The sequence below is a fragment of the Anolis sagrei genome, chromosome 5, assembly GCF_037176765.1.
Source record: "Anolis sagrei isolate rAnoSag1 chromosome 5, rAnoSag1.mat, whole genome shotgun sequence".
NCBI lineage: Eukaryota > Metazoa > Chordata > Lepidosauria > Squamata > Dactyloidae > Anolis > Anolis sagrei.
The window spans coordinates 157,438,539-157,462,604 of record NC_090025.1 but is presented as its reverse complement, the minus strand read 5'-3'; the positions used below and the strand labels follow the sequence as shown (position 1 = coordinate 157,462,604).

Below are 24,066 nucleotides of genomic sequence, written 5' to 3'. Positions count from 1 at the left end.
TCTTCTTCTCTGAATCTACAATTTGGTGATGGATCTGGGCATTGTATGTTTTTACCCTGTTTCCCCTTCCCTTCTGCTCCCTCACCCATATTGTGCTTCAGTCGTTATATTTATATTTTTAATGTACCAAACATACCAAGTTTGTATGAAAATGTGACTATTTTCTGTGCTGGTCCATGACCGAAATAAATGATTTTGATTTGATTTGACATCCTGCCTCCAATACTGGTGGTAATGTAGCAGGCATCTCAAACTCATTTCCATCAAGGGCCACATCAGCCTTATAGTTGCCTTCAAAGGGCTGGTTGTAATTGCAAGACTGTACAAATATAACTATGATGTTCTGGCATTGAAAGCCTCACAAACCACATTTGTGGTGTTTCAGATTTGACCCAGGGGCCTTGCGGTTGACACCTATGCTTTATATTGATTATCACCCATAGCCACATCTGCAAAAGTGGTGTGGTAGGCTTGGTTAATAAAAAAAAATGGTTCAAAACTCATTTTGGATATAGGGGGTGCTGGTGGTTCAATTCTAAAGTCATTTCCAAGGTTTTTTTTTTAAAAAAAATCAAAACTTCCAAAACTTCTGAATCACTTCGTTAATGTGGGCACACATGTGAAGTAGGCAAAAACAGCACTGGCACTGGGGGAACTTCAGGGGATTCTCCCTCACACATTTTTAGACCAATCCTGATGAAACTTGCTACAGTGGTAGAACACATGGAGCACTGTTAGCTCGCCACATTTCATAACCTTTAACTTCTTCATAGACATTTGGCAATTTTTCAAATTTTCTTTAATTATTTCATTATTTCATTATTTCATTATTTTCTTTAGTAATAAAGAAAATCTGTTCCTGGTTTGAAAGCATTATTTCCTGTTTCATTGGGCGGTCTTTACTTTGAAAGTAGTTGTTCTACTACAAACACTTTGTTTGTGTGGCACAAACTGTGTTAAATTAGAAATCATAGTACAGACCCCATTAAGGAACATCTTGACTGACCGCCTTCTTCTGGGAAGAAAGGCACCATCCAAACTCTCTTGACATCCATTTGCTTCCTCTACTGAGTTGGAGGGAACCCTCAAGACACATCCATTTATTCCTATTTGCAGATGCAATCAATCGTTTTATTTTATCATTACTTATTGAGTGTAAAGGGCTGGCTGGCTGTGGCTGACTACCCCAGTGCCTTGTTCATGGCAATCAAGCAAAAGTAAAATGATTGTTTTTTAAGCAGTTCGTGTTCTCTTGGCTTTGCTGCCTTCTGTAGACACCTTTGTAGATTCAATCTATTTATTTTATATTTAGATGAAGACTGTTGCAGACAGTTATTTTGGGTCCTTCAGCCATTTTGGCTAATAAACAGCAAGGCAGTGTGGGAAATGTAGTTTAACATCACAGCCTTTTGCAGTCTCTATCACTGAGGGTCTTGCCTTCACAAACTACTACAGTTAAAGATAGCTGTGCCCATGCCCACCGCTTCCCTCCTTGCATCACCCACGGCGTGAAAGGCATGAGATTTTAAAAATTCCCTTGCTTAATGGTAGTGAAAATTAAAATATTATTGGGAGACATCCGGATATTATAGAATATTTCCAAAAAATAAAAGGTAAGTTGTTCAGATCCCCTCCCCCTTTTCTGCATGGTTCAAAACTGCTTCAGAAGTCAAAATTCAGAAGTTTTTTCTGACTTTCAGGTACTTCCAAACAAACCTATCGAATCCTAGTAGTGATGTGAGTATTGGACTATGACTTTGGAGACTAGGGCTCAAATCTCCACTCTGCCATAACCCTCAGACTCAGAGGAAGGCAATGGCAAAACTCTTCTGAACAAATCTAGCAAGCAAACCCGCCTTAGGTCACCATAGGTCAGAAATGACTTTAAGACACATAACAAACTTTCCAAACATACTAATGAATATTTGGAAATTAATTATTTTGACAAGTAAACTTATGTCATGCTTTGTACAAAACCCCTGGTTTCCACCACTTTATTCTTGTTTTTGAGAAATTGGTGGCTTGCTTCATTCAAAGACCACACAAGAACTATTGGTTCCATTGTATTTTTCCCCCCTCTGCATTCATACTAGTCCCTTACTCATTGCATATGAGGTCTGTGAATACCCAGGCTCTCTGTTACTGAACACATATGTGCTGCAAACATTGTTTTATTTATATTTACATCTTTTTATATGCATTGAAAATCTGGATTTTATACAAAGAAGTATGTAGGTTCAATAAATATAACAGTCGTAGATGGAGAGTTTGCATTTCTATGAGGGAGGGAATGAGCCTGGCAGAAGTTATAATTAGTGTCTTAGGTTCTGTGGAACAGAAAGTGCTTTGAAAGAAATTGAAGGTTGTACTGTATATAGTTACTTTATCCATTTAATGATTGACTAAATATTGCTTCATTACATTACTTCTCTAGTACTTAGGCCTTTAAAGTCAACAGCTAACAATGTGAAATAAATAAAACCTTTGCCACCAACCCACTGTGCTGCGTGAGATTTACGTAACTCTCCTAAAAATGAGAAACCTTTGAACAGCATGTCAGTAATATGCAGTGTACTGCAAAGAGGTCTAATCATCAAGTCTAATTTAGAGTGCTATCACTAATTCCTGGAATTAAAGAGATATTTTAGCCTTGTCTACAAGAGACCTGTTTCATTTCACACCATGTCAAATGTCTTTGTTCACACAGGGCCTTCCACTAGTTCTTTCCAATTTGGATGGAATATGTGCTGTTATCTTTGTTTCTTCCTGTGTTGTTTGATTAATTGCAGTATCTCTTCAGACTAAGTAGGACTAAATTTAGATATAGTGGTTTTATATTATTATGTTTTGAGGCATCTTTTAATTATATTTTAACTCCTTTTTTCAGCTTTTAAAACTTATACTTTATGATAGTTTCCCCATCATATGGGGAAAGCGTTGCCCTTTCATGGATGTCTTCCATGTTGCCGGGGAAAGCTTCTGGCAATGCTTTGGGTGGAGGTTGGGGGCGGAGTTTTTGTGCCAGCTGCACCCGTATCTTGGGAAGTCTGACTTGGCCATGGTGGTCCATGCTCTTATTACATCCCGTATAGATTACTCCAACATGCTCTATGTGGGGTTGCCTTTGAAGACTGTTCGGAAGCTTCAATTAGTCCTACAGGCAGCCAGACTGCTCGCCAAAGCGACATGCAGGGAGCATGCCACCCCTATTACATCAGCTCTGCTACCGAACACAATTCAAAGTGCTGGCTTTGTACTATAAAGCACTATATGGTTCCAGCCCAGCTTACTTGTCTGAACATATCTCCCTCTATAATCCACCTTGGAGTTTAAGATCATTGGGGTAAGACCTGCTCTTGATTCCACCACTTTCGCAAGCACAATTGATGGGGACGAGAGATAGGGCCTTCTCGGTGGTGGCCCCCCATCTGTGGAACACACTCTCTAATGAAATCAGGTCACTGCCCTCTCTCCTATTCTTAAAAAAAGCTGAAATCATTGTGGGACCAAGCATTTGAGAAGCAGACAAAGCAATAATAATGCAAATGATTTAACTGACCGCAACAGACCTCGGACTATGACTTTGGATGTGGATTTGGACTCAGATTTGTTAACTTTTAAATTGATGTTTTAATTTACTGTTTCAATTGATATTTTAAGTGTGATTGTACTGCTTCTGTTTGCTTGGCATCTAATGATTGCCAGTTGTGAGCTGCCCTGAACACCCCCCCCCCCCCCCCCGCTCCAGGGGTGAGAAGGATGGGATATAAATGTTTGAAATAAAAATAAATAAATAAGCTACAGGCAGTGGGGCTCAATCTCCGAAGCTGGCTCTAAGTGTCCTAGGACACTCATTTGGAGCCATGTTACGAGGTTTTTAAGGGCTCCTGGTGGCGCAGTGGGTTAAAGCATTGAGCTGATGAACTTGCTGACTGAAAGATTGCTAGTTTTAATTCAGGGAGCAGCTGGAGCTCTCACTGTTACCCCAAGCTTCTGCCAACCTAGCAGTTAAAAAACATGCTAATGTGAGTAGATCAATAGGTACCACTCCAGCGGGAAGGTAATGGTGCTCCATGCAGTTATGCTGGCCACATGATCTTGGAGGTGTCTACAAACAATGCTGGCTCTTCGGCTTAGAAATAGAGATGATTGCCAACCCACAGAATCAGACACAACTGGACTTAATGTCAGGGGAAAACCTTTACCTTTCTCTTACGAGGTTGTATACAGAATCTGACTAGTTGACTACAATCAACAATTGCAATGGGTACAGTTCTCCACCACATCTAAGTGAATAAGCACAGTTTAGGTGACACAAGAGACTGTGCAATATTGTGATTCAAGAGAAACGGTAAAGGTAAAGAAATTTAGTTGCCTTGCTCTACAGTCAGAAGTTGCAATCAGTACTGGTGGGCTGTGATTAGCTTTCCAGAATATACCAATTTGCTACTTAGTGATATATCTCTGTTGATAAAACCTGTAAATCGAGTTATGTCTCACACTCACAATGCAATTTTCCTAAAGGCCATAGAACCATAAAACTGCAATTGCCATCAATTTATTGTGCAGTGATAAAGAAGTGTCAATACTTCAGATTCTTTATCTGATAAAATGCATTCATACCAGTATGTATTATGACACCAGTTGTTAAGCAATTAACATATTGAGATGGTATATCTTTGTACTCCTTGGGCCACAAGAAAATTCTGAAGTTTTCATTGTCTTTCCCTTTCTATTCTGGAGAGAAAAAAATGGACTAATGGAATCTCACTTCTTTCTCTCACTCATTTCAAGAAAATTTTAGATATTTTGGTAGGACATCTCCATTAATATATTTCCCAATTCTTGTTATTTCTTAGGAGCCTTGGTGGGCTAGGTTATTTTAAGGATGGTTGGGAGAATAACAATGGGTAAAGGTAAACGTTTCCCCTGACATTAAGTCTAGTCATGTCCAATTCTGGGGGATCTTGCTCATCTCCAGTTCTAAGCCGAAGAGTCAGCATTGTCCGTAGACACTCCAAGGTCATGTGGCCAGCATGACTGCATGGAATGCTGTTACCTTCCCACCAAGGCGGTACCTATTGATCTACTAACATTTGCATGTTTTTGAACTACTAGGTTGGCAAAAGCTGAGCGTAACAGCGGGAGCTCACCTCATTCAAACTGCCAACCTTCTGGTCAGCAAGTTCAGCACCTCAGAGGTTTAACCCACGGTGTCAATTCACTATTGAGAATAACAATAGATGAACCTAAATATGCCACCTGAGAATATGTAAGGGCCAAGCTGAATGTAAGTAAGGCTTGCAAGTACTCTTTTGATTTTGCCTTCATTAAAAAGAATTTGGTTTCTCCCCTCACCCAAACTTTTACCATATTGTGTGTCCTGCTCTACCAGTGTCCTACAGACTGGTGATATATTAGTCTTTGTAGAAGTGTTGTCCAGTCTTCTCTGCTATTGATGCCCTTTCCTTAGATATGCCATTCTTACCTTTCCCTAAATTCTATCTTTAGCTTGTGGTGCTGCTTTCTGTTCTCCTTCTAGTTCTCGGCATTTCACAATACCTCCATTTATTCATGTTCTCATTCCGTGGAACAATTTGGAAATAAATTGGCCTTCCGCAGAGGCCTGAAAACCTGGCTCTTCGAAAAGGCCTTCAATTAAGTGCTATGTTTTTGGAATGACCACCGGAATGGACTATGACTATGAGATTGATTATAACCCCAAACTAGACGAATGCGGATTTTTAGTTTAATTAGTTGTTGTAGTAGTAAGATGTTATGTTATGGTCTTGATTAATTGTAAATTGTTGTCTTCTCTATGTTCTGTACACCGCCACGAGTCGCCCTCGGGCTGAGAGTGGCGGTTAACAAGTGCAAATAATAAATAATAATAATAAATAAATAATAAAACCTGTTTGCTAACAGAATGGACATTGGAATTCTTTTTGGAAAGACTGGAAACCTTTTGTTCACTTTTTGCACTAGGAAGAGAAGCACTTGCCAATTTTGAGTTTTGAGGGGAGGTTTTTCTTTGAAAAAGGAGTCAACATTGCAGGCCTGGAAGGTGCAACTTATGTTGTTTTCTTTTGGCCACGTGAGGATAGATCTGAGGTGATCTGCTTTTTCTTTTCTTTCTTTCTTTTTGTTTTTTTCTCTTTTGGTATTTTTGTGTTTCTACTCTCCATGCAGTCATGCCGGCCACATGACCTTGGAGGCGTCTACAGACAACGCTGGCTCTTCGGCTTAGAAATGGAGATGAGCACCACCTCACAGAGTTGGACTAGACTTAATACCAGGGGAAATCTTTACCTTTATCTATTGTTATTCTCCCAACTGCTCTTAAAATAACCTAGCCCATCACTGCTCCTGAGAAATAATCAAAATTGGGCAATATATTAATGGAGCTGTCCCACCAAAATATCTAAAATTTTCTTGAAATGGGTGAGAGAAAGAAGTGAGTTTCCACTTCATGTCAAGGGAAGACCTTTAACTTTACCTTACTCTATATTTTTTCCTTGAAGGGACTAAACTTCCTTTTTATTGTCTTGATCCAGTTCAGTCCATTCCTGACAACTATTATGAAAAGAAACAAAAGAAGTATAAAAGAGTCTCAAGACCCATACATAATGGATAGACAAGTACAGTAGGTGCAGGATCTACCATGATCAAGTCCCTTTATATACAATGCTATGATAACATGGTATTCATTACATAAAATGGCAAAGCAAAATTTGCTTTTTGATTTGGGGGATGGGGTAGAAGAAATATTTTCAAACAGTAGATGATTGTATCCATGGCTATAAAATCTGTGAATACAGAGGGCTGACTGTACTGGTTGGTAACTTTCATATCAAGGAGCTAGAGAATTCATCCTGGCATGTATTCTGAATTTTCAAAGAGCTATCTACCTTCTTAATAGATTCAGCACTGTGGATAGCTCATTACATTTTGGGTGGATTCACTATCCCATTCACATGGAAGCCTCTAGCTACCACTGAGATAGCCATGGAAGTAAGCTCAAACCGATAGGATGAATACATAATCTCATCTGAGTCCATTAATACCTTGAGGCCAGAATCCTGTTGTTCTTTTGTGCCTGTATATAAATTCATCTCTGGAAGAAGACTGACATTCTTTATCCAATGTGGAACATTCACATTCAGCTCCCAGTTACAGATGAGGATTTGTTCTTGAATATGCATTGAGTGTGGATGCATATGCACATTTAGTTATGGATGCAATTTCACATTTGGTACCCTAGTTTAGTTACACAATGTAGTCATTCTATGCAAGTTTTGCATAGCACAAGTAATGCACAAATCCATAAATGTAGATATTTATTCTATGTAACCTCGATGGAGGGTCTTGTCCAAATACTGACAATTGTGGCAAAAAATAGTCTATTAGAGAATTAACACATCTTCATTACAACCAATTGGTAAGGAAAAATGAAATAGTTTGTTTCCAAAACATGCATACATGCATTCAAAAATTATCAAAGAATTATAGCTATGTTTCTAATAATAATGTTTTTGATTCTGTTTGTATAATCTGGAAGATAAGCAAAAAATGAAAACACCATATGGTAAATAATATAAACAGTTTCAAGAAGAGGAAACAGAAATGTCGTGATTAATGAAAACCAGAGATGATTTCCATGGCCAACTTTGGGGCTAGGTTAATAAAAGCAAAAGCAGTTTATCAGCTGAAACATGCAAAACTATTAGATTTTTTATTATTCCCAACATTAAAACTAATATTAACAAAGGACTTAATCACAGGGTTAGCTGCAAATGTCCTAGGATGCTTGAAGCACAGCTGATCGGCAGAGCCCCATTTTGGAGCACAAAAGCATGGAAAGAAGTCTTATTTACTAAAGCTACTTTTGTCTAATAAATCCATGTAGCTGCAGACTAATTTCATTATCTTTATTTTTCTGAAAGGAACACATAGCGAGCCATGGTGTACCCATTAATTTTATAGGGTTTTCTTAAGCATGGAATATTCAGAAGTGGTTTTGTGGGTTCCTTCCTCTGAGATAAGCCTGGTATTTTTGGTGGGCTCCAATCTTGACTTAAGACTTTTAAACTCCAATTATTTTAGGAGTCATCAGGATCCTTTCCCCCACGTGGGGTTGTGCTATAGTCCCAGTAATATGCTTTCTTGGATTACTAAATATTCTGAAATGCATGCAGTGCTCATAATAGTCTCCATAGCCGTGCCCACAAGGAGTATACAAAACTGCAAGCAGGGCTCATCGACATGGGCATTAAATTCCAGAGTCTCCCTGAGTTGGCTCCTGGCTGTCTTCATGATGTTCCTCCTCTTAAATCTGACCTTGTTTTCACTTTTTTAAAAAGTCAAGGGTGCTCTAGAAATTGCTTTAAGCTCAGGAGTATCCTGTGGTTTAGTGGCAATGTGAACTGTTGAACTGGATCTGATTTGGGCCAGTCTGCTGCACCATCACTATCTCTATGCCCATCAGCACAGGAAAAAGAGAATTGCTTGTGCCCATGTTGCTGCCGTTGCTACGTATTCTCAGCCCCAGAACTCTGTGTGAACTCCTGACCCTCATGGGTGCCCCATGCTAACTTCAGCAGAGGCACCTGTGAGACCAAGTAGAAGATTATATCAGTTCCTTCTTTCTTCCTGGTTGCACAGGCACCCTATTGATTCTAGCACAGAGATCCTGCAACACCCAGGATCTCACTCAGAGCTCTGTGATAGACTGGGAAGGGCAACAGTGATATGGAAGTTGATGTGAGAGTCTGGCAGGACTGGTGCACTCTTGGCTTAGTTGGTCCATGTAGACTCCAAACCAAGAGCACAGCAGGTTTGAAAGAGTATGTGTGCCCAGAATTGGACTTCTGCTCCAGATTGATCTGAGATTTACTGACCAGTGTAGACACAGCCTAAGGGCCCTTCCACACAGCCATATAACCCAGAATATCAAGGTAGAAAATCCACAATATCTGCTTTGAACTGGATTATCTGAGTCCACACTGCCATATAATCCAGTTCAGTGCAGATTTTATACAGCTGTGTGGAAGGGGCCTAAGTTTTACCAAGAGCAGATCTTTATAAAGCTTATGTCTTCTAATTTTATCTATTCAAGTCCCACTACAGCTAAGTTTAGAGATCAACACGGATAGTAAATAATGCTATTGCCCCAGCTAATTGGCAAGCCCTGGTGCTCCAATCCTGTGAATTAAAGTTTCACTGTACTATTGGTTAGCAGGTTGGCTAAGTCTTCCAAATTCTTTTCACCAAGTATCTAGAAGCAATTATAGCTATATCCCAAAACAATGGAAAGAGGCATAATGATTATACTAAGAAAAGAAGCCTTTGTCCATTTTAAATTTGTAATGCAGTAATGGAGATTAATAGTCTGTTTCTGTCACAATAACATAGCTGACTCAGTAAGAACACAATACCAAAAAATTGTTTTATTTAAATTTTACTATGGGAATAATACTGTGAAACAAATAAATCTACCCAGTGTTTTTGGACAGAAAATTTTCATTCCAAAAACACTGGGATCCATTGAAAACCACCAATGATTGAAAAGTTATACAGCATGCTTCCAATGTAGTTGTCTTAAGTATTGCAATTGTTCTCTTATACACAGGAATACACTACCTGAAAACCTTTTTCAAGTCAGGTTAATAGTTTATAAGCAAGGTTATAAGAGCAGAATTAAAAAGCAAAAAAAAAAAAAAAAGATTCCCAAATTATGTGGCTTCTTCCCACTTTTACAGACACTGTCATCCAAATGCTAAATATTCTGGACTCATAAAAACCTCCTCTCTCCATATGACCGCATACCTGAGCACTCAAGTCAATGTAAGTCATCATCTGAAATATGAAATGTGCAAAACGTAGTTGCACACTTCTGAAATGTACAACTACAGCTAGCGGCCCAGTACTAGCTACCCTCCAATGCTGGGCTCATATAAAGACAATCTCTCTCTATAGGAGCACCTCCTATTGAGGACTCTGTTCAACACAAAGGACCCTGTTTCGCATTTGCACACCATCTGAAGTCAAACAGCAGGACCTTTTCAATTATGGCACCAATCTAATGCTTTATCAGGCCTCTCTAGCCTCTTCATTGGTCTCCTTTCAGTGGCTGGTGGGGAAAAATGACTTAATCTAGGGGGATTTATATTAGAATAGATACCAAATATTGCTTCAAGTGATTGCTGCTGCTGATATGAATTTTTCTTGGCCCTTATTGCTCCTCATCTCATTTTTATGGAGTTTATTTACATTTTGTTTTGTTAGTCACTTTTGGAGGGAGAGGGTGTCATAAATACTATAATGACAGAAAGGGTGACATTAATATTATAATAAACAAAGCTGTAAATTCAAGATGTTGAGTCAATCGTCCAATCATGATGATTTTGTGTGTAGTTCCCTTGCAATTGTCCTGTGCAGCAGCAACTGAGCTGAGATGTGAGAAGAAATCACACAACAGATCCGGCAAGTTGTAAGTACTGAATCTTATGAATGGCCTACAACCATGAAGTCTTTGGTTAAATATTGCATCATACCTCACACAATACATTCTCTGTTCCAGGATACTACAGGGATGAACACAACAGAATTGTCTGCTAAAGGTATCGAAGGCCCTGGTATTGGAGCCAAGATCATTCTTACATTGCTAAATAGTGACATAGTACAGCACCTCATTACATATTAGCAAGGATCCATATGATATACAGGACTGTGATCTTTGGACAGAGAATTGAGTCCAAGGCTTGAATGTTGGGACACTACACACCCAAATTTTGTTTTTAATTAACCCATTTTGCTGTAATACAAGTTGAAAATGACTGTGAGCCATTTGGCATGATTATTCACAAAAAATAAAAACAACTATATAGTTACTGCCTGGTTTTGTACAGGGATGGTAATGGTCACACAAATCACATATGGTCAGAATTATGATGAATCTTGAAAGCTGCCTTGTTCATACTGGTAAGAAGTCTGTTCTTCTACATCTTGCCCAATCCCTTTTTGCTTTTGCAACCCTTTCCTTCGTCCTTCATCATTTTGAATAGTAGCGCCATACGTTTTCTTTGGGCCAACAAAGCTATCATTATTCAGTTCTGTCTCTTCAGCTAGTTCATCTTCATCAATTATTCCACATTTTTCTTCATTCAGGCTTTCTGGATCCGCCCATTCCTGTTTCTCACCAGAAGCAAAGATGGCATAAAATACCACTCCACTGTAGTGAACCAGGGCTGCTATGAGGAAGACATTTTGCCATTCTTCACGAGTCTGTAAAGAATTACATGACACATGTTTTTTGCACAGGGAATATAGTCAAACACTAAAATTATAGTAGACACAGCACTGAAAACCTTGTTTCTTTGGTAAAGGGTTGGGCAACTTCGGTGGAGGTTTTTGTGTGCATCAGGAATGACTTGAGAAACTGCGAGTCACGTTTAGTGTGAGAGAACTGGCCATCTGCAAGGACATTGCCCAGGGGATACCCAGATGTTTTGATGTTTTACCATCCTTGTGGGAGGCTTCTCTCGTGTCCCTGCATGGGGAGCTGGAGATGACAGAGGGAGTTCAATCTCCCTGGATTTGAACCTACAACCTGACGGTCTTTAGTCCTGCCAGCACAAGGGTTTAACCCATTGAGACGCTGGGGATTCCAGTGGCGCAACTTCAGTGAGTCAATGGAACAATTGTTGCCCCACTGAACCCATTACATGACACAGCCCCCTCCCTCCTCACGTTTAGAAAGAGAGTCAAAACCTGTCTCTGAGAGCAGGCCTTTGAAAAATAGAGCAGTACAGGAATGTTTTATGGAAATGTGCATTTTGATCTTGGAATGGCCTTTGACTTTGAATGGTGTGATTCATTGAAATGCATTTTAAGTACAGTATATTCTGGCGTATAAGACTACTTTTTAACCCAAGAAAATCTTCTCAAAAGTCAGGGGTCGTCTTATATGTGGGTGTAGTCTTATGCATGGGAGTCATCTTAACTCTATATTTTAACTGGAAAAGTTGGGGGTCGTCTTATATGCCCAGTCGTCTTATATGCCGGAATATACGGTATGTGTATAATGTCTTAATTTTAACTTTTGTTTTTAGCTGATACTGTATGTTTTAAGGCACTGTGGAGGTGCAATTGTAAGCTGCCTTGAGTCCCCCTTGGGGTAGAAAGGTGGGATATAAATAAGGTAAATAAATAAATAAATAACAGGAAATGTTCATTGCAAATAATTCATAAGGCGCTAGAGTGGTACAGAAACATTAGGATTGCCATGCCTCAGGGAATTGCTTTGTAACACTAAGTTTCTCCAAGACATGTGAAACTCTACTAACAATAAGCAGGAACTGGAGGAAGAAAAGCTCTCTTTGAGTTGGTCTTCCACAAGTTTCAACACCAGGAAAAATGTCACAAGTGCCACATGTGCTGTAGGTGAGCCTATGTGGGAAAGCCTAGTGAAAACGGCAACAACCACTTCAGATTAACATGTCCTGTTTTTCACCTAGCAATTAAAACAAAAAAAGGTCACCATGTTACCCAGTTAGCTGTTTTTTAACAGTTGCTGATCCTATATACCCGGATCCCTCCTACTTCTTTTGAAATGTTTCTTGTCTCTTGCATAGAAATATTGATGACAAGACTTTTCCAAATATTCCAATTATTCCTAGGTAACTTTCTAAAGATAACCAGGGTGCTGTAGTGGTTTGAGTATTGGACTATAAGTCTTAGAGACCAGGGATGAAATTCCTACTCAGCCATAGACATTTACTTTGTGTTGTGGTGGAGGTCACCCTTTCACAGTAGCCTAAGTGGCAAATTTCCTCAAAATACATCTGGCCCAGAAAATTCTACGGCACAGTTGCCAAAACTTGAAACCCTATTAAACTACAATGTTTTTCTATTATAAGATAAAAATAAATTCATAGAACAAATTCTCTTATTTAACCTTTCAAAATAACCAGCACACCAAAATATACATCTCATCCTAGATTCTGTACTACTCCTGCTGATTTAAAGTTAGCCCTTAACCCCTCAAAACAGAATGGGTTTAAAGCTGGCAATGGCAATGGTTCCTTAAAATAATAATTGTCTGTAATGTATATGAATGTCTTATGAGATGATCTATCTGAATACCTTACCTTATGTTTAGTCATTGCGCCAACAATGAGAGGGCATACCATTCCTGACAAGGTCCCTACTCCATTGGAAATGCCCATGAGGATACTGGCATAACGGGGTGCAATATCTAAGTGATTGACATTAAATCCTGTAACACATAACACTAGTCAACAATATGCATTCTGAAGTGTTGCACTGGTTTAATAGTAGTGAAAGTGGCTTAAGCAGAACAAACCACAATGGAAATCTGCCTTTCTGCTTATGAGAGATTTAAAAAGTTACTTTGTTGGACCATCATTCCCAGAATCATCCTGACTGTGGGAAAGAGTCTGGGAATTGCAGTCCAAAACCTAACTTTTCTAGGTTTTGTTTTTAGGTACTTACTTTTAGAATGTTGATGAGAAGAATCAGCTCACATTATGAAAACAAGACAACTTAAGGTGTCATTAAACCTCAAATGATGAAATTAATATTCAAAGGCACTGTATTGTTAGAAAAAAATTACCCTACAGATTTCAAGCATTTTGTAGCCTTTTAAGGATTTATAAAACATATTTATGCGGCAGGTTATTTAGTTGTTCTACTAGTTAGAAAACAGTAAACTAATGTCTGACTTCAAATCAGCCAAACAACATAACCCCAGTATAACATTAAGATTTTATGTTTACCTGAAATAGCAAATCCACTAAAGCCTACTGCTAAAACCAAGAAAGAGATAGCCACACCCTTTGTGTGAGAATAGCCAACCACCAAAAGTAAAGTAGCTTCCATTCCAAAACCTGCAAATGAAACACACAGAGGAAATTAATACATCCCTTAAAATACCTTTCAGAAGATATCAAAAAAGGTTTCAAGTTTAGGTTCCACTTTGAGTTCCAAATTGGGGAAAAGATGGGATAGAAAGGGAAAGAAGAGGAGAAGTGGGAGAAAATATTATCAGAGGCTATAATACAATCTAGTTGATGCTACTAAGAGTAATAGCCCATGAAAGGATGCGTTATTGATTACCAGTCTGTAGAACGTTTACAGATGGTTGTAGTAAATGAGCACAAATATAGGGAAAATCCTTAACGGTCCTCCACATTCGTTAGTTTAAGAAGTACTGACCTAAATCATAATTTTATATTTCAGCTGTTTGAAACCGATGGGCATATGCATGCTGACTTGTAGTTGGATTGCAGCTGTTGCCATAGCATTTCAACCATGGCATCTGGAAAAATGTCTGGCAGACTGGTACTTTTGAACAAGATGTGCCCATGATTTTGACCTATGCATTCATCCATTCCAAGTCTGATCAGCTGTGCTGTTTTCTTTGGAAGGTCTTTCTCATACTGAGCCAGTGCTAACTCTAATTATAGCACAAACAAAATGGTTTTCAATATTATTTTTGTTTAATTTACTCCAAGATATTTTGAAAACGACTGAACCATTCTTTAGGCGGGTTTGTACCTACTGCTCTAATGTGACCTATACCCAGTTGACTCATATTAAAGTTAATACAGTTCAGAGCTGTGGTCTGCATTATTATGCATTTGATAGATCATCCCTATAGATACACATCCATGTTTATAGTATGCAATGCATATGTCACTATCTCCCAAATTAGAGAGGGACTTCTTTGTATATTGCATAAGCTGAAAAAGATTCTTTTCATTCTTAAAAGTCATACTAACACACTCATCAATCAAGGAACAGTTCCTCCCTTCTTCCCCCATCAGACGTGGACAATGGGACAAGGTGTGTTGGCATCCTGTCCCTGTCTCCATCTCATGGGGAAAGGGCCCAAAAATGCAGGCTGCTCCGTTGGAGCTCCCTGAAAACACTTAGCTCTCTGTAGTTGCCAAGGAAGCGTCTTGCAACGCTTCCTCCGCACTTAGAGGGTCAATGGGGTGGGGCTTACTGAGCCGTCATGTGATGGCGCTCAGCAGATCCGGTCCCCAAAGTGCTGTAAAGGGGTAGTTTGCCCCAGTGTGATGAGCTATCTCTGATATTCCTACTTATTTAATTGTTATACACCCCAGCCTTTAAAAATCCTATTCAAACACTCAGTCAATCACCAGTTATTCTCCATATTCTGTAATCTCACTCCTGACAGATCATTTACCTTATTACATTTACTAGATATACATATACATACACACAAACAAACAAACAAACAGACAAACAGCCACATCTTACCTTAATTCCTCTAAAATAAGTCCAGTGCATCACACTTAATTCATTTGGATCTAGAAATTATTCTTAACTATTGATCAAACAGGTGTCAGCCTTAGGCAATAAAAAATCATTCAAATATTTCAACTACAAAATCTAGCATACCTCCACAATTCATTATTTTTCTGACTGAAGTTGTTGTCAAAATCTGTCTGCTTCGTAAAAAATCAGCTAGCTGACCTCCAATGGGTACAATAATGGTCATGACCATATGTGGAACAGCAGACAGAAGGCCAACCTGAAAATAAATAAACACAGCTCTATGGAATCATATTTTATGCATCTCTACGCATTTGTGTCCATTAGAATGTGTGTATGTTTCCTTCACCTTAGCTTAGGGAATCAAACAATTGATAAAATAACCAAAAATAAATAATACTGGATGGAAATGGATGGAAATCAATACATCCCATATTGCCTGAGTCTAGATGTGACAATGGGAAGCAGAGGAGGAATAATCCAAGGGAGGTGGGTATGTGAGAAACCTGTGAGATTTAAGCAGGCATACTTCTCTGTTTCGTTATTGTTCATTCGTTGTCGTTTCCAACTCTTCGTGACCTCTCTGTAGCCTCCCACAATTTCACAGATCTCCAGGCTGTCTCCAGCACTCATTTGGGTTTTCATCATTTTATGTAAGGGACACTATTTTACCAAGTCATTATATGTAATAGAGTTTAAGCATCCATGTATTTTGGTATTCACGTGGGTACTAGAATCAAATTCCACTGTACTTCCAGATACTTTTTTTTTGCCTTTCTGGATTAGCCCATACTATTATTAAGTAAAATATGGCAGGTACCATAGCTTCATATAACTCAGATAAATTTGGATTGCTAGCCCTATTGTTTTACCTAGAAAGGTAACTGGTCTTTTGGAGGAGCTTTGGGGAAGCATTGCACAGATCGCCATTACATTTCCCCTCCACAGTAGCCAAAGCCCACCTCGACTTACTATTGAGCCACTGCACTCAATGCTACTTTGTGGTTATTGGGAAACAGAAAGAACCAGATAAACATCTGTCTCCGTCTCCACAGCTAAATGCAAAATGATTAGTACTGAAACCTTTAGAGGATCTCATCAGATGATATCTGCTCATAGCCAGATACCTTTCCAGTTCCTGCTCCTCTCCACTAGCCACAGGATGACCATAAGGAATTGCAATGACTCAGTTGTAAGTCCAATGGCACTGAATGTCTATGGTGTGCCATAAGGGATCTTAGTCATAATAAGTTAATGTTAATTTCTCCTTACATTGATCTGGTTTGATACTATTTCCAGGAATCAGAACCAAAAGTCTTGATATAAGCAAGGGCTAAAGCTATTTGGAGTTATAGCTAACATCTTTCTACTAGAGCAAAGATTCTCTACAAAAGGGTTAAGAGAACCACGGAAGAAAAATATGGACTAAACGTATCAATAATTGTGAACCTATAGCTTGATTACAAGGAGAAAAAAAACTATTTGGCTGTATGGGGAACACCGTAATAGTGGTTTATGTGGACTGGGAAAAAGTCTCAGGATTTGATAGATATTGTAATTGTTATGATAATATATGTGTGTTTATATAAACACACATATACATCCTGTTGCAGTTTATTCTTTATGCATTTCTGGCACCAATTTTGCAACTTTTCTAATTCAAGAAAGGCAATGCTTTTGTTACCGAGGAATTGCAAGCAGGGATTGATGTGCCATATCTGTTTCCACTGTCGCAATTCACTTTGTAGTTCTTGGTGGTCTGATGGCTCCCACTGATGGGGAAGTATTTGAGAGTGGGGGGGGGGGGAGAAGGAAAACCCTCTCAGAGCACAGTCAATCACAGTTAAACCCTGGCATGTTTACTGCATGATTGTGGAACAGCCAGTATAAGGCATGTAAACAACAAAAAATAGCCCAGTGTTTACCAGGACTAATGTATTGTCGAAGGCTTTCATGGTCAGAATCATTGGGTTGTTGTAACTTTTTCAGGCTATATGGCCATGTTCTAGAGCATTCTCTCCTGACGTTTTTCCTGCATCTATGGCAGGTATCCTCAGAGGTTATGAGGTCTGTTGGCAACAAGGAAAATAGGGTTTATATATCTGTGTAATGTCCAGAGTGGGAGAAAGAACTCTTGTCTGTTGGAGCTAGGTGTGAATGTTTCAATTGGCCACCTTGATTACCATTTGATGGTCTGACAGTTTTTAGGTGTCGCTTGTTACTGCCTAGGGGAATGTTGAGAGGCGATTAGCTGTCCCTGATTGTTTCTTGTCTGGAGTTCCCCTGTGTTTGAGTATTGTACTTTATTTGCTGTTATAATTTTAGAGTTTTTTAAATACTGGTAGCCAGGATTGTTTGACATTTGGCAGAGTCAGTAATGTTATGCGACCTTGTTAAATTGTCCCCGATCTAAAAGCCTTTTGATTTTTACTAGCCACTTGTAAATCAAGCAAATTCTGTAACAATAATATTGACCAATGCTAACACAAGATTCATGCTTTTTTCTTAAGATACTCAACTTCTCTCATTTTTAGGAAACTTTAAAAGAAATCAATCCTTTGACATTATTCTGTCAAAGAAGGATTTTTTGATTTACCTTACTTATTGCAAATCCAAAGACTTCTTCAAAGTAGGCAGGTTGACTAATAAGCAGTAAGTAGAAAGTCCAGCTTCTGCAAAAATTTGCCACAATGATTGCATACACTGGCATTGACGTGAAAAATCGCTTCCAGGGTGTACTAAATCTCTAGAAAACAAAAATGTGAAGGGTTTAAAATACCTGGAAGACAACAGTAATTTCAAAAGCCCCAACTGTTGCATAGCCACATTGCTAAAGCAGGTTCCCTTTAGTGCAATTTTTGCAAGAGATTATATTCCTATGCAAATTTTTATTTATGCTCTAATTTAATTCATATAGTGTTCTACACCTTACTACCTACCTACTGAATACATATACATAAGAATCTGTGGACTTTTTCTTCTTGCAAGCGCTTCCATTTAACATTTGAATGTAATTCTGCAGAGAAATGTGTGGTGGTGAGTAATATGCTGTATATCACAGGTTTAGAAATGACGTTATTTATGTATTTATGTATTTATTTACAGTATTTATATTCCATCTTTCTCACCCCAAAGGGGACTCAGAGCGGATCACAGAACACATATACGGCAAACATTCAATGCCATTATACAATGGCAAGACAGACAACTCTCTCTCTCTCTCTCTCTCTCTCTATATATATATATATATATATATATGCTTTTCCCATATTCAACATCTTGGAGGCAGTGCTCGATTCTGGCGATGGGGGGTGGGTGGGTGGGGGTGCGTTCACTCCATCTTCTCTGCCAAAGAGCTTTTGTTTATAAACTTCCTCCTTGATCATTGGCATTTTTCTGGTATTTCCTTATAGGTTCCTAAATACCTTTCCACTTTTAAAGCAGTACCTATTTATCTACTCACAATTGCTGTTTTCGGTCTGCTAGGTTGGCAGGAGCTGGGCTGAAAGCCAGAAGCTCACCCTGACCTGGGCTTCAAACTATCAACCTTCCAATTAGCAAGATTTACTTCAACTTGCTGTTAACCTGCTGTACTATTAGCATTGTTCAATATATTCTTACAAAATAAATAAAGAAAAAATATCAAATATATTTCCAAAAACCCAGTAACAAACAGATAGGAAGACTGTTGATCAGTAAACATTCTCCCAGTAAACAGACTTCTAGTTGTATTATAAATACTTTATTCTGTAAGCCTCACAGTTTCTGCGACTAAAGAGTACCTTATTCAAAAACACACTAGACTGAGATCAAATATTGCACTAAGTTTGTAATATGGAGCATTACATAGTTATTATAAGCATCATTAAAGAAAAGTTTATAAATTGATTATAATCTCTTATTAAAAACTGCACAGAGGATAGCAATGAGAAGGCAAACTTTTTACAAAATTGTATTCTACAGCATATTGTCCACTGTCTTCATTGTTATAATTTGCTATAACACTTTTGAGCAATCCACTAGTTGCTAAAAGAAAATAGCCATGGCATTATGATATTGGTATTAACTTACACTGGCACTGACTAAATTGGCTCCTCCTATACTTGTTTCTATGTAAGTTCTTTCTTCATTGGTTATTGTTGGATGAACGGCTGGGCTCTCATAGGCATGCAAAAGCCAGAACATGTACCAGATAATTCCAAACATTCCTGTATTCCAAAGGAAAATAAGAAAATAATCAAATTTGTGAAACTTATGTCAAAGTTCTATTTTTCAACAAATCAGGTAAAACTATTCTAACAATATTTATTCAAGTGTTGTGTAGTAATATTATATTTCAGAGCTTGAAAAGGTTACCATTTAGAGTACATTCTGATTGCAGTTTAAAAAAAAAATAATGTCAGAAGTGACTTGAGATAACTGCAAGTCGTTTCTGGTGTGAGAGAATTGGCCATCTGCAGAGACATTGCCCAGGGGACACCCGGATGTGTTACCATCCTGTGGGAGGCTTCTCTCAATTCCCCATATGGGAAGCTGGGGCTGACAGATGGGAGCTCACCCTGTCTTGCAGGTTCGAACTGCTAACCTTCAGGTCAGGAGTTTAGCCGGCACAAGGGTTTAACATATTGCGCCACTGCAGCTCAATGTGGGATTCTGAGTGGAATCACATTTTCAAAGATGTGAGCATTATTGTATCTAAAATAGATAAGATCACTATTATACAGATCTTTAACACAGATTTAGTTTTTCATTATTGGGCTGCTTACCGTATATATAAAAGACAGATGACCATCCTATGTATTGTACCAAAATACCTGCTAGTGGCATAGCAACCACTGCTCCGGCGTAGGAACCTGTAGAATCAAGGTATGCCATATGAATGAGCAGCTAGTGTATAACCCATCCAACCCACTATCATTTATCCTTGATGGATTCACTGACAATAATAGAAAGTTCCACATGAAAAGTGACACCATCATAATTTCATAAAATGGAGATATCATGCTATTATAGAAAACAATGACAATCCTAGTTTCTTGAGTCATTTTTATTCCAGGTAGAACTATTGATAAGGCTGTAGGAGCAAATTTGTTGAAATAAGACAGCAGGCATTGTGAAGATACAGGCACTGATGGTGATTCTCAGCTTACTCTTCATGTGACTTCACACCAAAACCAGAGCAACTGCTGGGAGACAGGTTAGTATCCCTTATCTAGAAATCTAAAATCCAAAATGCTTCAAAATTAGGATTTGTCCACATGGAGGATGAAATAATGACAATGTTGCTTTCTGAAGGTTCAGTATACAGAAATTTTGTTTCATGCACAAATTGTTTTGAAAGAGAATTTGGATCAAAGTATATTTAGGTACTGTATAACTTGATACTTTAAAGAGACACAATATGTACCAGATTCCATGATGAAGGCCAGGGGGTTTTGCAGACGAAACAGATTTGAACTAGATAAACCACTAGATGCAAGAAGAGAGGGTGTGCAACATTAGAGAAGGGAGGGGAAGAAGGCAAAGAATGGGGACTTGCAGTGAAGAGTGCAGTGTAGGCACTCTTCTAAAGTATATGCGTTTTATATGTAGATTTTGGGAGCCGGGAGCAATCATACCAATGATTTGTATTTCATCTTGATCAAAAATGTAATTTCTGCAATATGATTGTAAAAAATAAAAAAAAACTTTTGAATTTAACATTATCATCTTGTCTTTATTTTATGATATTTGGGGGGATTACAGGCCCTCCAGATGTTTTAAGGACTATATTTCCCAACCAAGCTATCCAGCATATTCAGTGATGAAGGGAAATTGGAGTTGTACTTCAACATGTGGAAGACCTCTACTTTCCTATTCTAGTATAAAGGGGATATAGTGGATTGCTGTTGTCAGTTTTACTGCATATACAAATGCCCAGTTTTTCAAGTTCTAGGTCATTTTACTATGTAATCTACTAATACATCTGCACTTTACATTCCTCTATCTCAAGAAGATGAGGTGGTCCACCAATCCTGCACTAAATGAATATTTCCTATTTTTCTTACCAATCCTATTAAGCTATTTACAAGATTTTGTTCATTTTCCTCATTTCCAAAGTGTTTTGCCCATTTTTGGAAAGACAAAGAAGACTATTCAGAGAATTAGAACTTCTACTGCAAAATCTTTATTCCTAATGAAGATAGTTTACAAACAGGATGGGAAAACTCAGCCCTCCAGACATTTGATACTTTGTTCATCTGAATCCCCAGCAATTTGCTTCTCCACCCTGGTGAAATGTATAAGATCTCTCTCAGTTGTCTGAAAGTAGAAACTTTATTTAGCTGATAATGTAGCATGATATCACCATATAATCTACATCCCCATGAATTAACACATGAGCATTAATAGCCTCCCTACTACACCTGCTACCTTTCTTCCTGCATAGCTAATTAATGCCTTCGGCGTTCCCATATGAAGCTTTCCTGTTCAAGGCTGGAAAGGGTCATATATCCTCAAGATGTCTGAAGATTATTCCTTAATGTCAACAGTGTGCAAAGGAATGACTATGTCTCTCAGAAAGTTAATATCCAAAACCAGTTCCAAGCAGATTTCAATATTACTGGCTGCTTCAATGGAAGATCTGAAGCTAGTGAAACGTTATTATTTAAACTGACTCAAATTCATCCATTTAAGAGCAAAACCCAGTGGATAAGTTCTTAATTCCAGAAGTCAATATGATAGGAGAACTTGCAGTTATGGAATATCGCCCTCAGAGTTCTTGGAGAAGCCATTTTGATGATAGCTACATTCTAGTATTATAAAATATAAGAGAACAAAGACTGAATTAAGTCAATTAACCTAATAGGAAAAGTGTGCCAGAGGTAAAAGGGTAAAAAAAAGTGATATTTGGTTCCTATTGATAGCTCATACAGACAAGCCATGAAATTTTAGTTTGGCTCTTAATTGTGTTGCTAATGAATTATTCTAAGGGATGGACAGACTCAGGTGTTATTCTTACCTTCATTTGACATTAGCTCGTGCTGTGTTAATGAACAGTTAACAAAGAAATGAACCACTGCTGCTCATGTTGAGAAAAACTCATGATGAGCACCCCTTGGAATAATGCATTAGAAAAATTAGTTTCACTTGCTGTTACTCACACTTTCTGTATTCATTGTAACTTAAAATTCATTTTCCAATCACCCATTCAATCATTCACTACAAACAAACATAACTAGGAAGTTATTCAAACACTGAAGAAGACAGGAAGTAAAGAAAAACATTTCTTTGTGTAATTTTCCTCTTTAGATCAGAAGTCACCATAAGGCAAGGTTGGTTACAGAAAAGAACACATTTGCATTTGCTGTTTTCACATCCACTCCAGTTTTAAGCGTGCATACATAAAGCTGGAACTAAATTGTGTAACACAGAGAAGAATGAAGAGTTATAAAAGATGGCAGCCTAAATGTAGAGGAATCATAAACTGACAGGATTGCTAGTAATAGCAGTATGAAGTCAGTAGCAGTATAAAGCCAGAGAAAGGTGTGTGTGTGTGTGTGTGTGTGTGTGTGTTCTATCATACTGTAATTGGTCATCTGGTTGTGCAAAATTTATTAGATATGTTAAAGTGACAAGAGGATGGATGTTGAGATTTCAGTGAAAACAAGAAATGATATAGCAATATTTGATATCAGGAAATATCTGAATTTGAAGTGAAATGTGGAAAGGTAAACATTGGAGAACTTTAAAGAGAGAGGGATGAATATTTTTCTTTGCCTCATCGTTAACACAGCACGAACTATGAGGCAAAGAAAAATATTCATCCCTCCAGTGACTGAAACTGATATTAAAATGGACCAAAGAAGATGAAAAGCATTTCTGCTGCACTGAAATATGATCAATAAGAATTTTATCCTAGACTGTATTCTGAGACAAATCGATTACAGTATGCATGTCCTTGAAATTTTGAAAACCATCCTCTGGGAATTGCATACTGCCTTTTCATTGGCTGAACTGGGTAGCTGTTAAAAGTTCACTTATGATAAACAATAATCATGATTTGTGTTTTTAACTGTATAAGAAAAACATTGTATTATTATTTTAAAGATCTCAAACTAGTCCAACTTACCACAGAAAGATGTGGTTGCAAGCCTGCTTCTTTCCAAAGGAGGAGCCCATTTGCTCCACATTCCATGGCATGCTGGATAGGTGACTCCCTAGGAAACAATTTATGCACAACATTCATGTTTTTTACTGAATCACCTCGTTTGGTGGTTACCATGTGAGTGGAATGGTGAACCTATTTTAAATGTTCATTCAAACTTGAAAGGATCTACCAAAATTTTGGAATCTATTTGCAGGATGGTGTTCTGCACCTAAACACCTTGGACATCATAATGCTATGGTCCAGAACCTGGTGAGAGGTTCTCACTTTCATGACAATTGCAACTGCTATTTACCTCTGAGGCCTCTTCCACACAGCTGAATAAAACCCCACATTATCTACTTTGAATTGGGATATATGGCAGTGTGAGCTCAGATAACCCAGTTCAAAGCAGATATTGTGGGATTTTCTGCCTTGATATTCTGGGTTATATGACTGTGTGGAAGGGTCCTGAGAGATGGCTAGCATCTTTTCCCCCAATGTCATGCCATTTCCCTTATATAGCATGTCTTACTATATTGTAAGTCTAAGGCCAATAAATTGTCAAATTAACTAACTTAAATATTCTCACACTCTTAAAACCTAGGGTCAGTTCATTC

At 38.2% G+C, this 24,066-nt stretch overlaps 1 protein-coding gene across 1 annotated transcript in view; it reads right to left on the bottom strand.

Annotated features, from left to right (window-relative positions):
• Window positions 1-9,441: 9,441 nt before the first annotated feature.
• The window catches only part of SLC17A8 (solute carrier family 17 member 8), a 28,663-nt gene continuing 14,038 nt past the window's right edge, over window positions 9,442-24,066 (bottom strand). The window contains exons 5-12 of the mRNA XM_060777248.2: window positions 23,432-23,519; window positions 20,088-20,174; window positions 19,393-19,529; window positions 17,918-18,067; window positions 15,448-15,580; window positions 13,797-13,907; window positions 13,149-13,276; window positions 9,442-11,283 (exon numbers count right to left, since the gene is read on the bottom strand). Of these exons, the coding sequence (XP_060633231.1) occupies window positions 10,945-11,283; window positions 13,149-13,276; window positions 13,797-13,907; window positions 15,448-15,580; window positions 17,918-18,067; window positions 19,393-19,529; window positions 20,088-20,174; window positions 23,432-23,519 (1,173 nt within the window). The 3' untranslated portion in view covers window positions 9,442-10,944. The remainder of the gene's footprint in view (window positions 11,284-13,148; window positions 13,277-13,796; window positions 13,908-15,447; window positions 15,581-17,917; window positions 18,068-19,392; window positions 19,530-20,087; window positions 20,175-23,431; window positions 23,520-24,066) is intronic.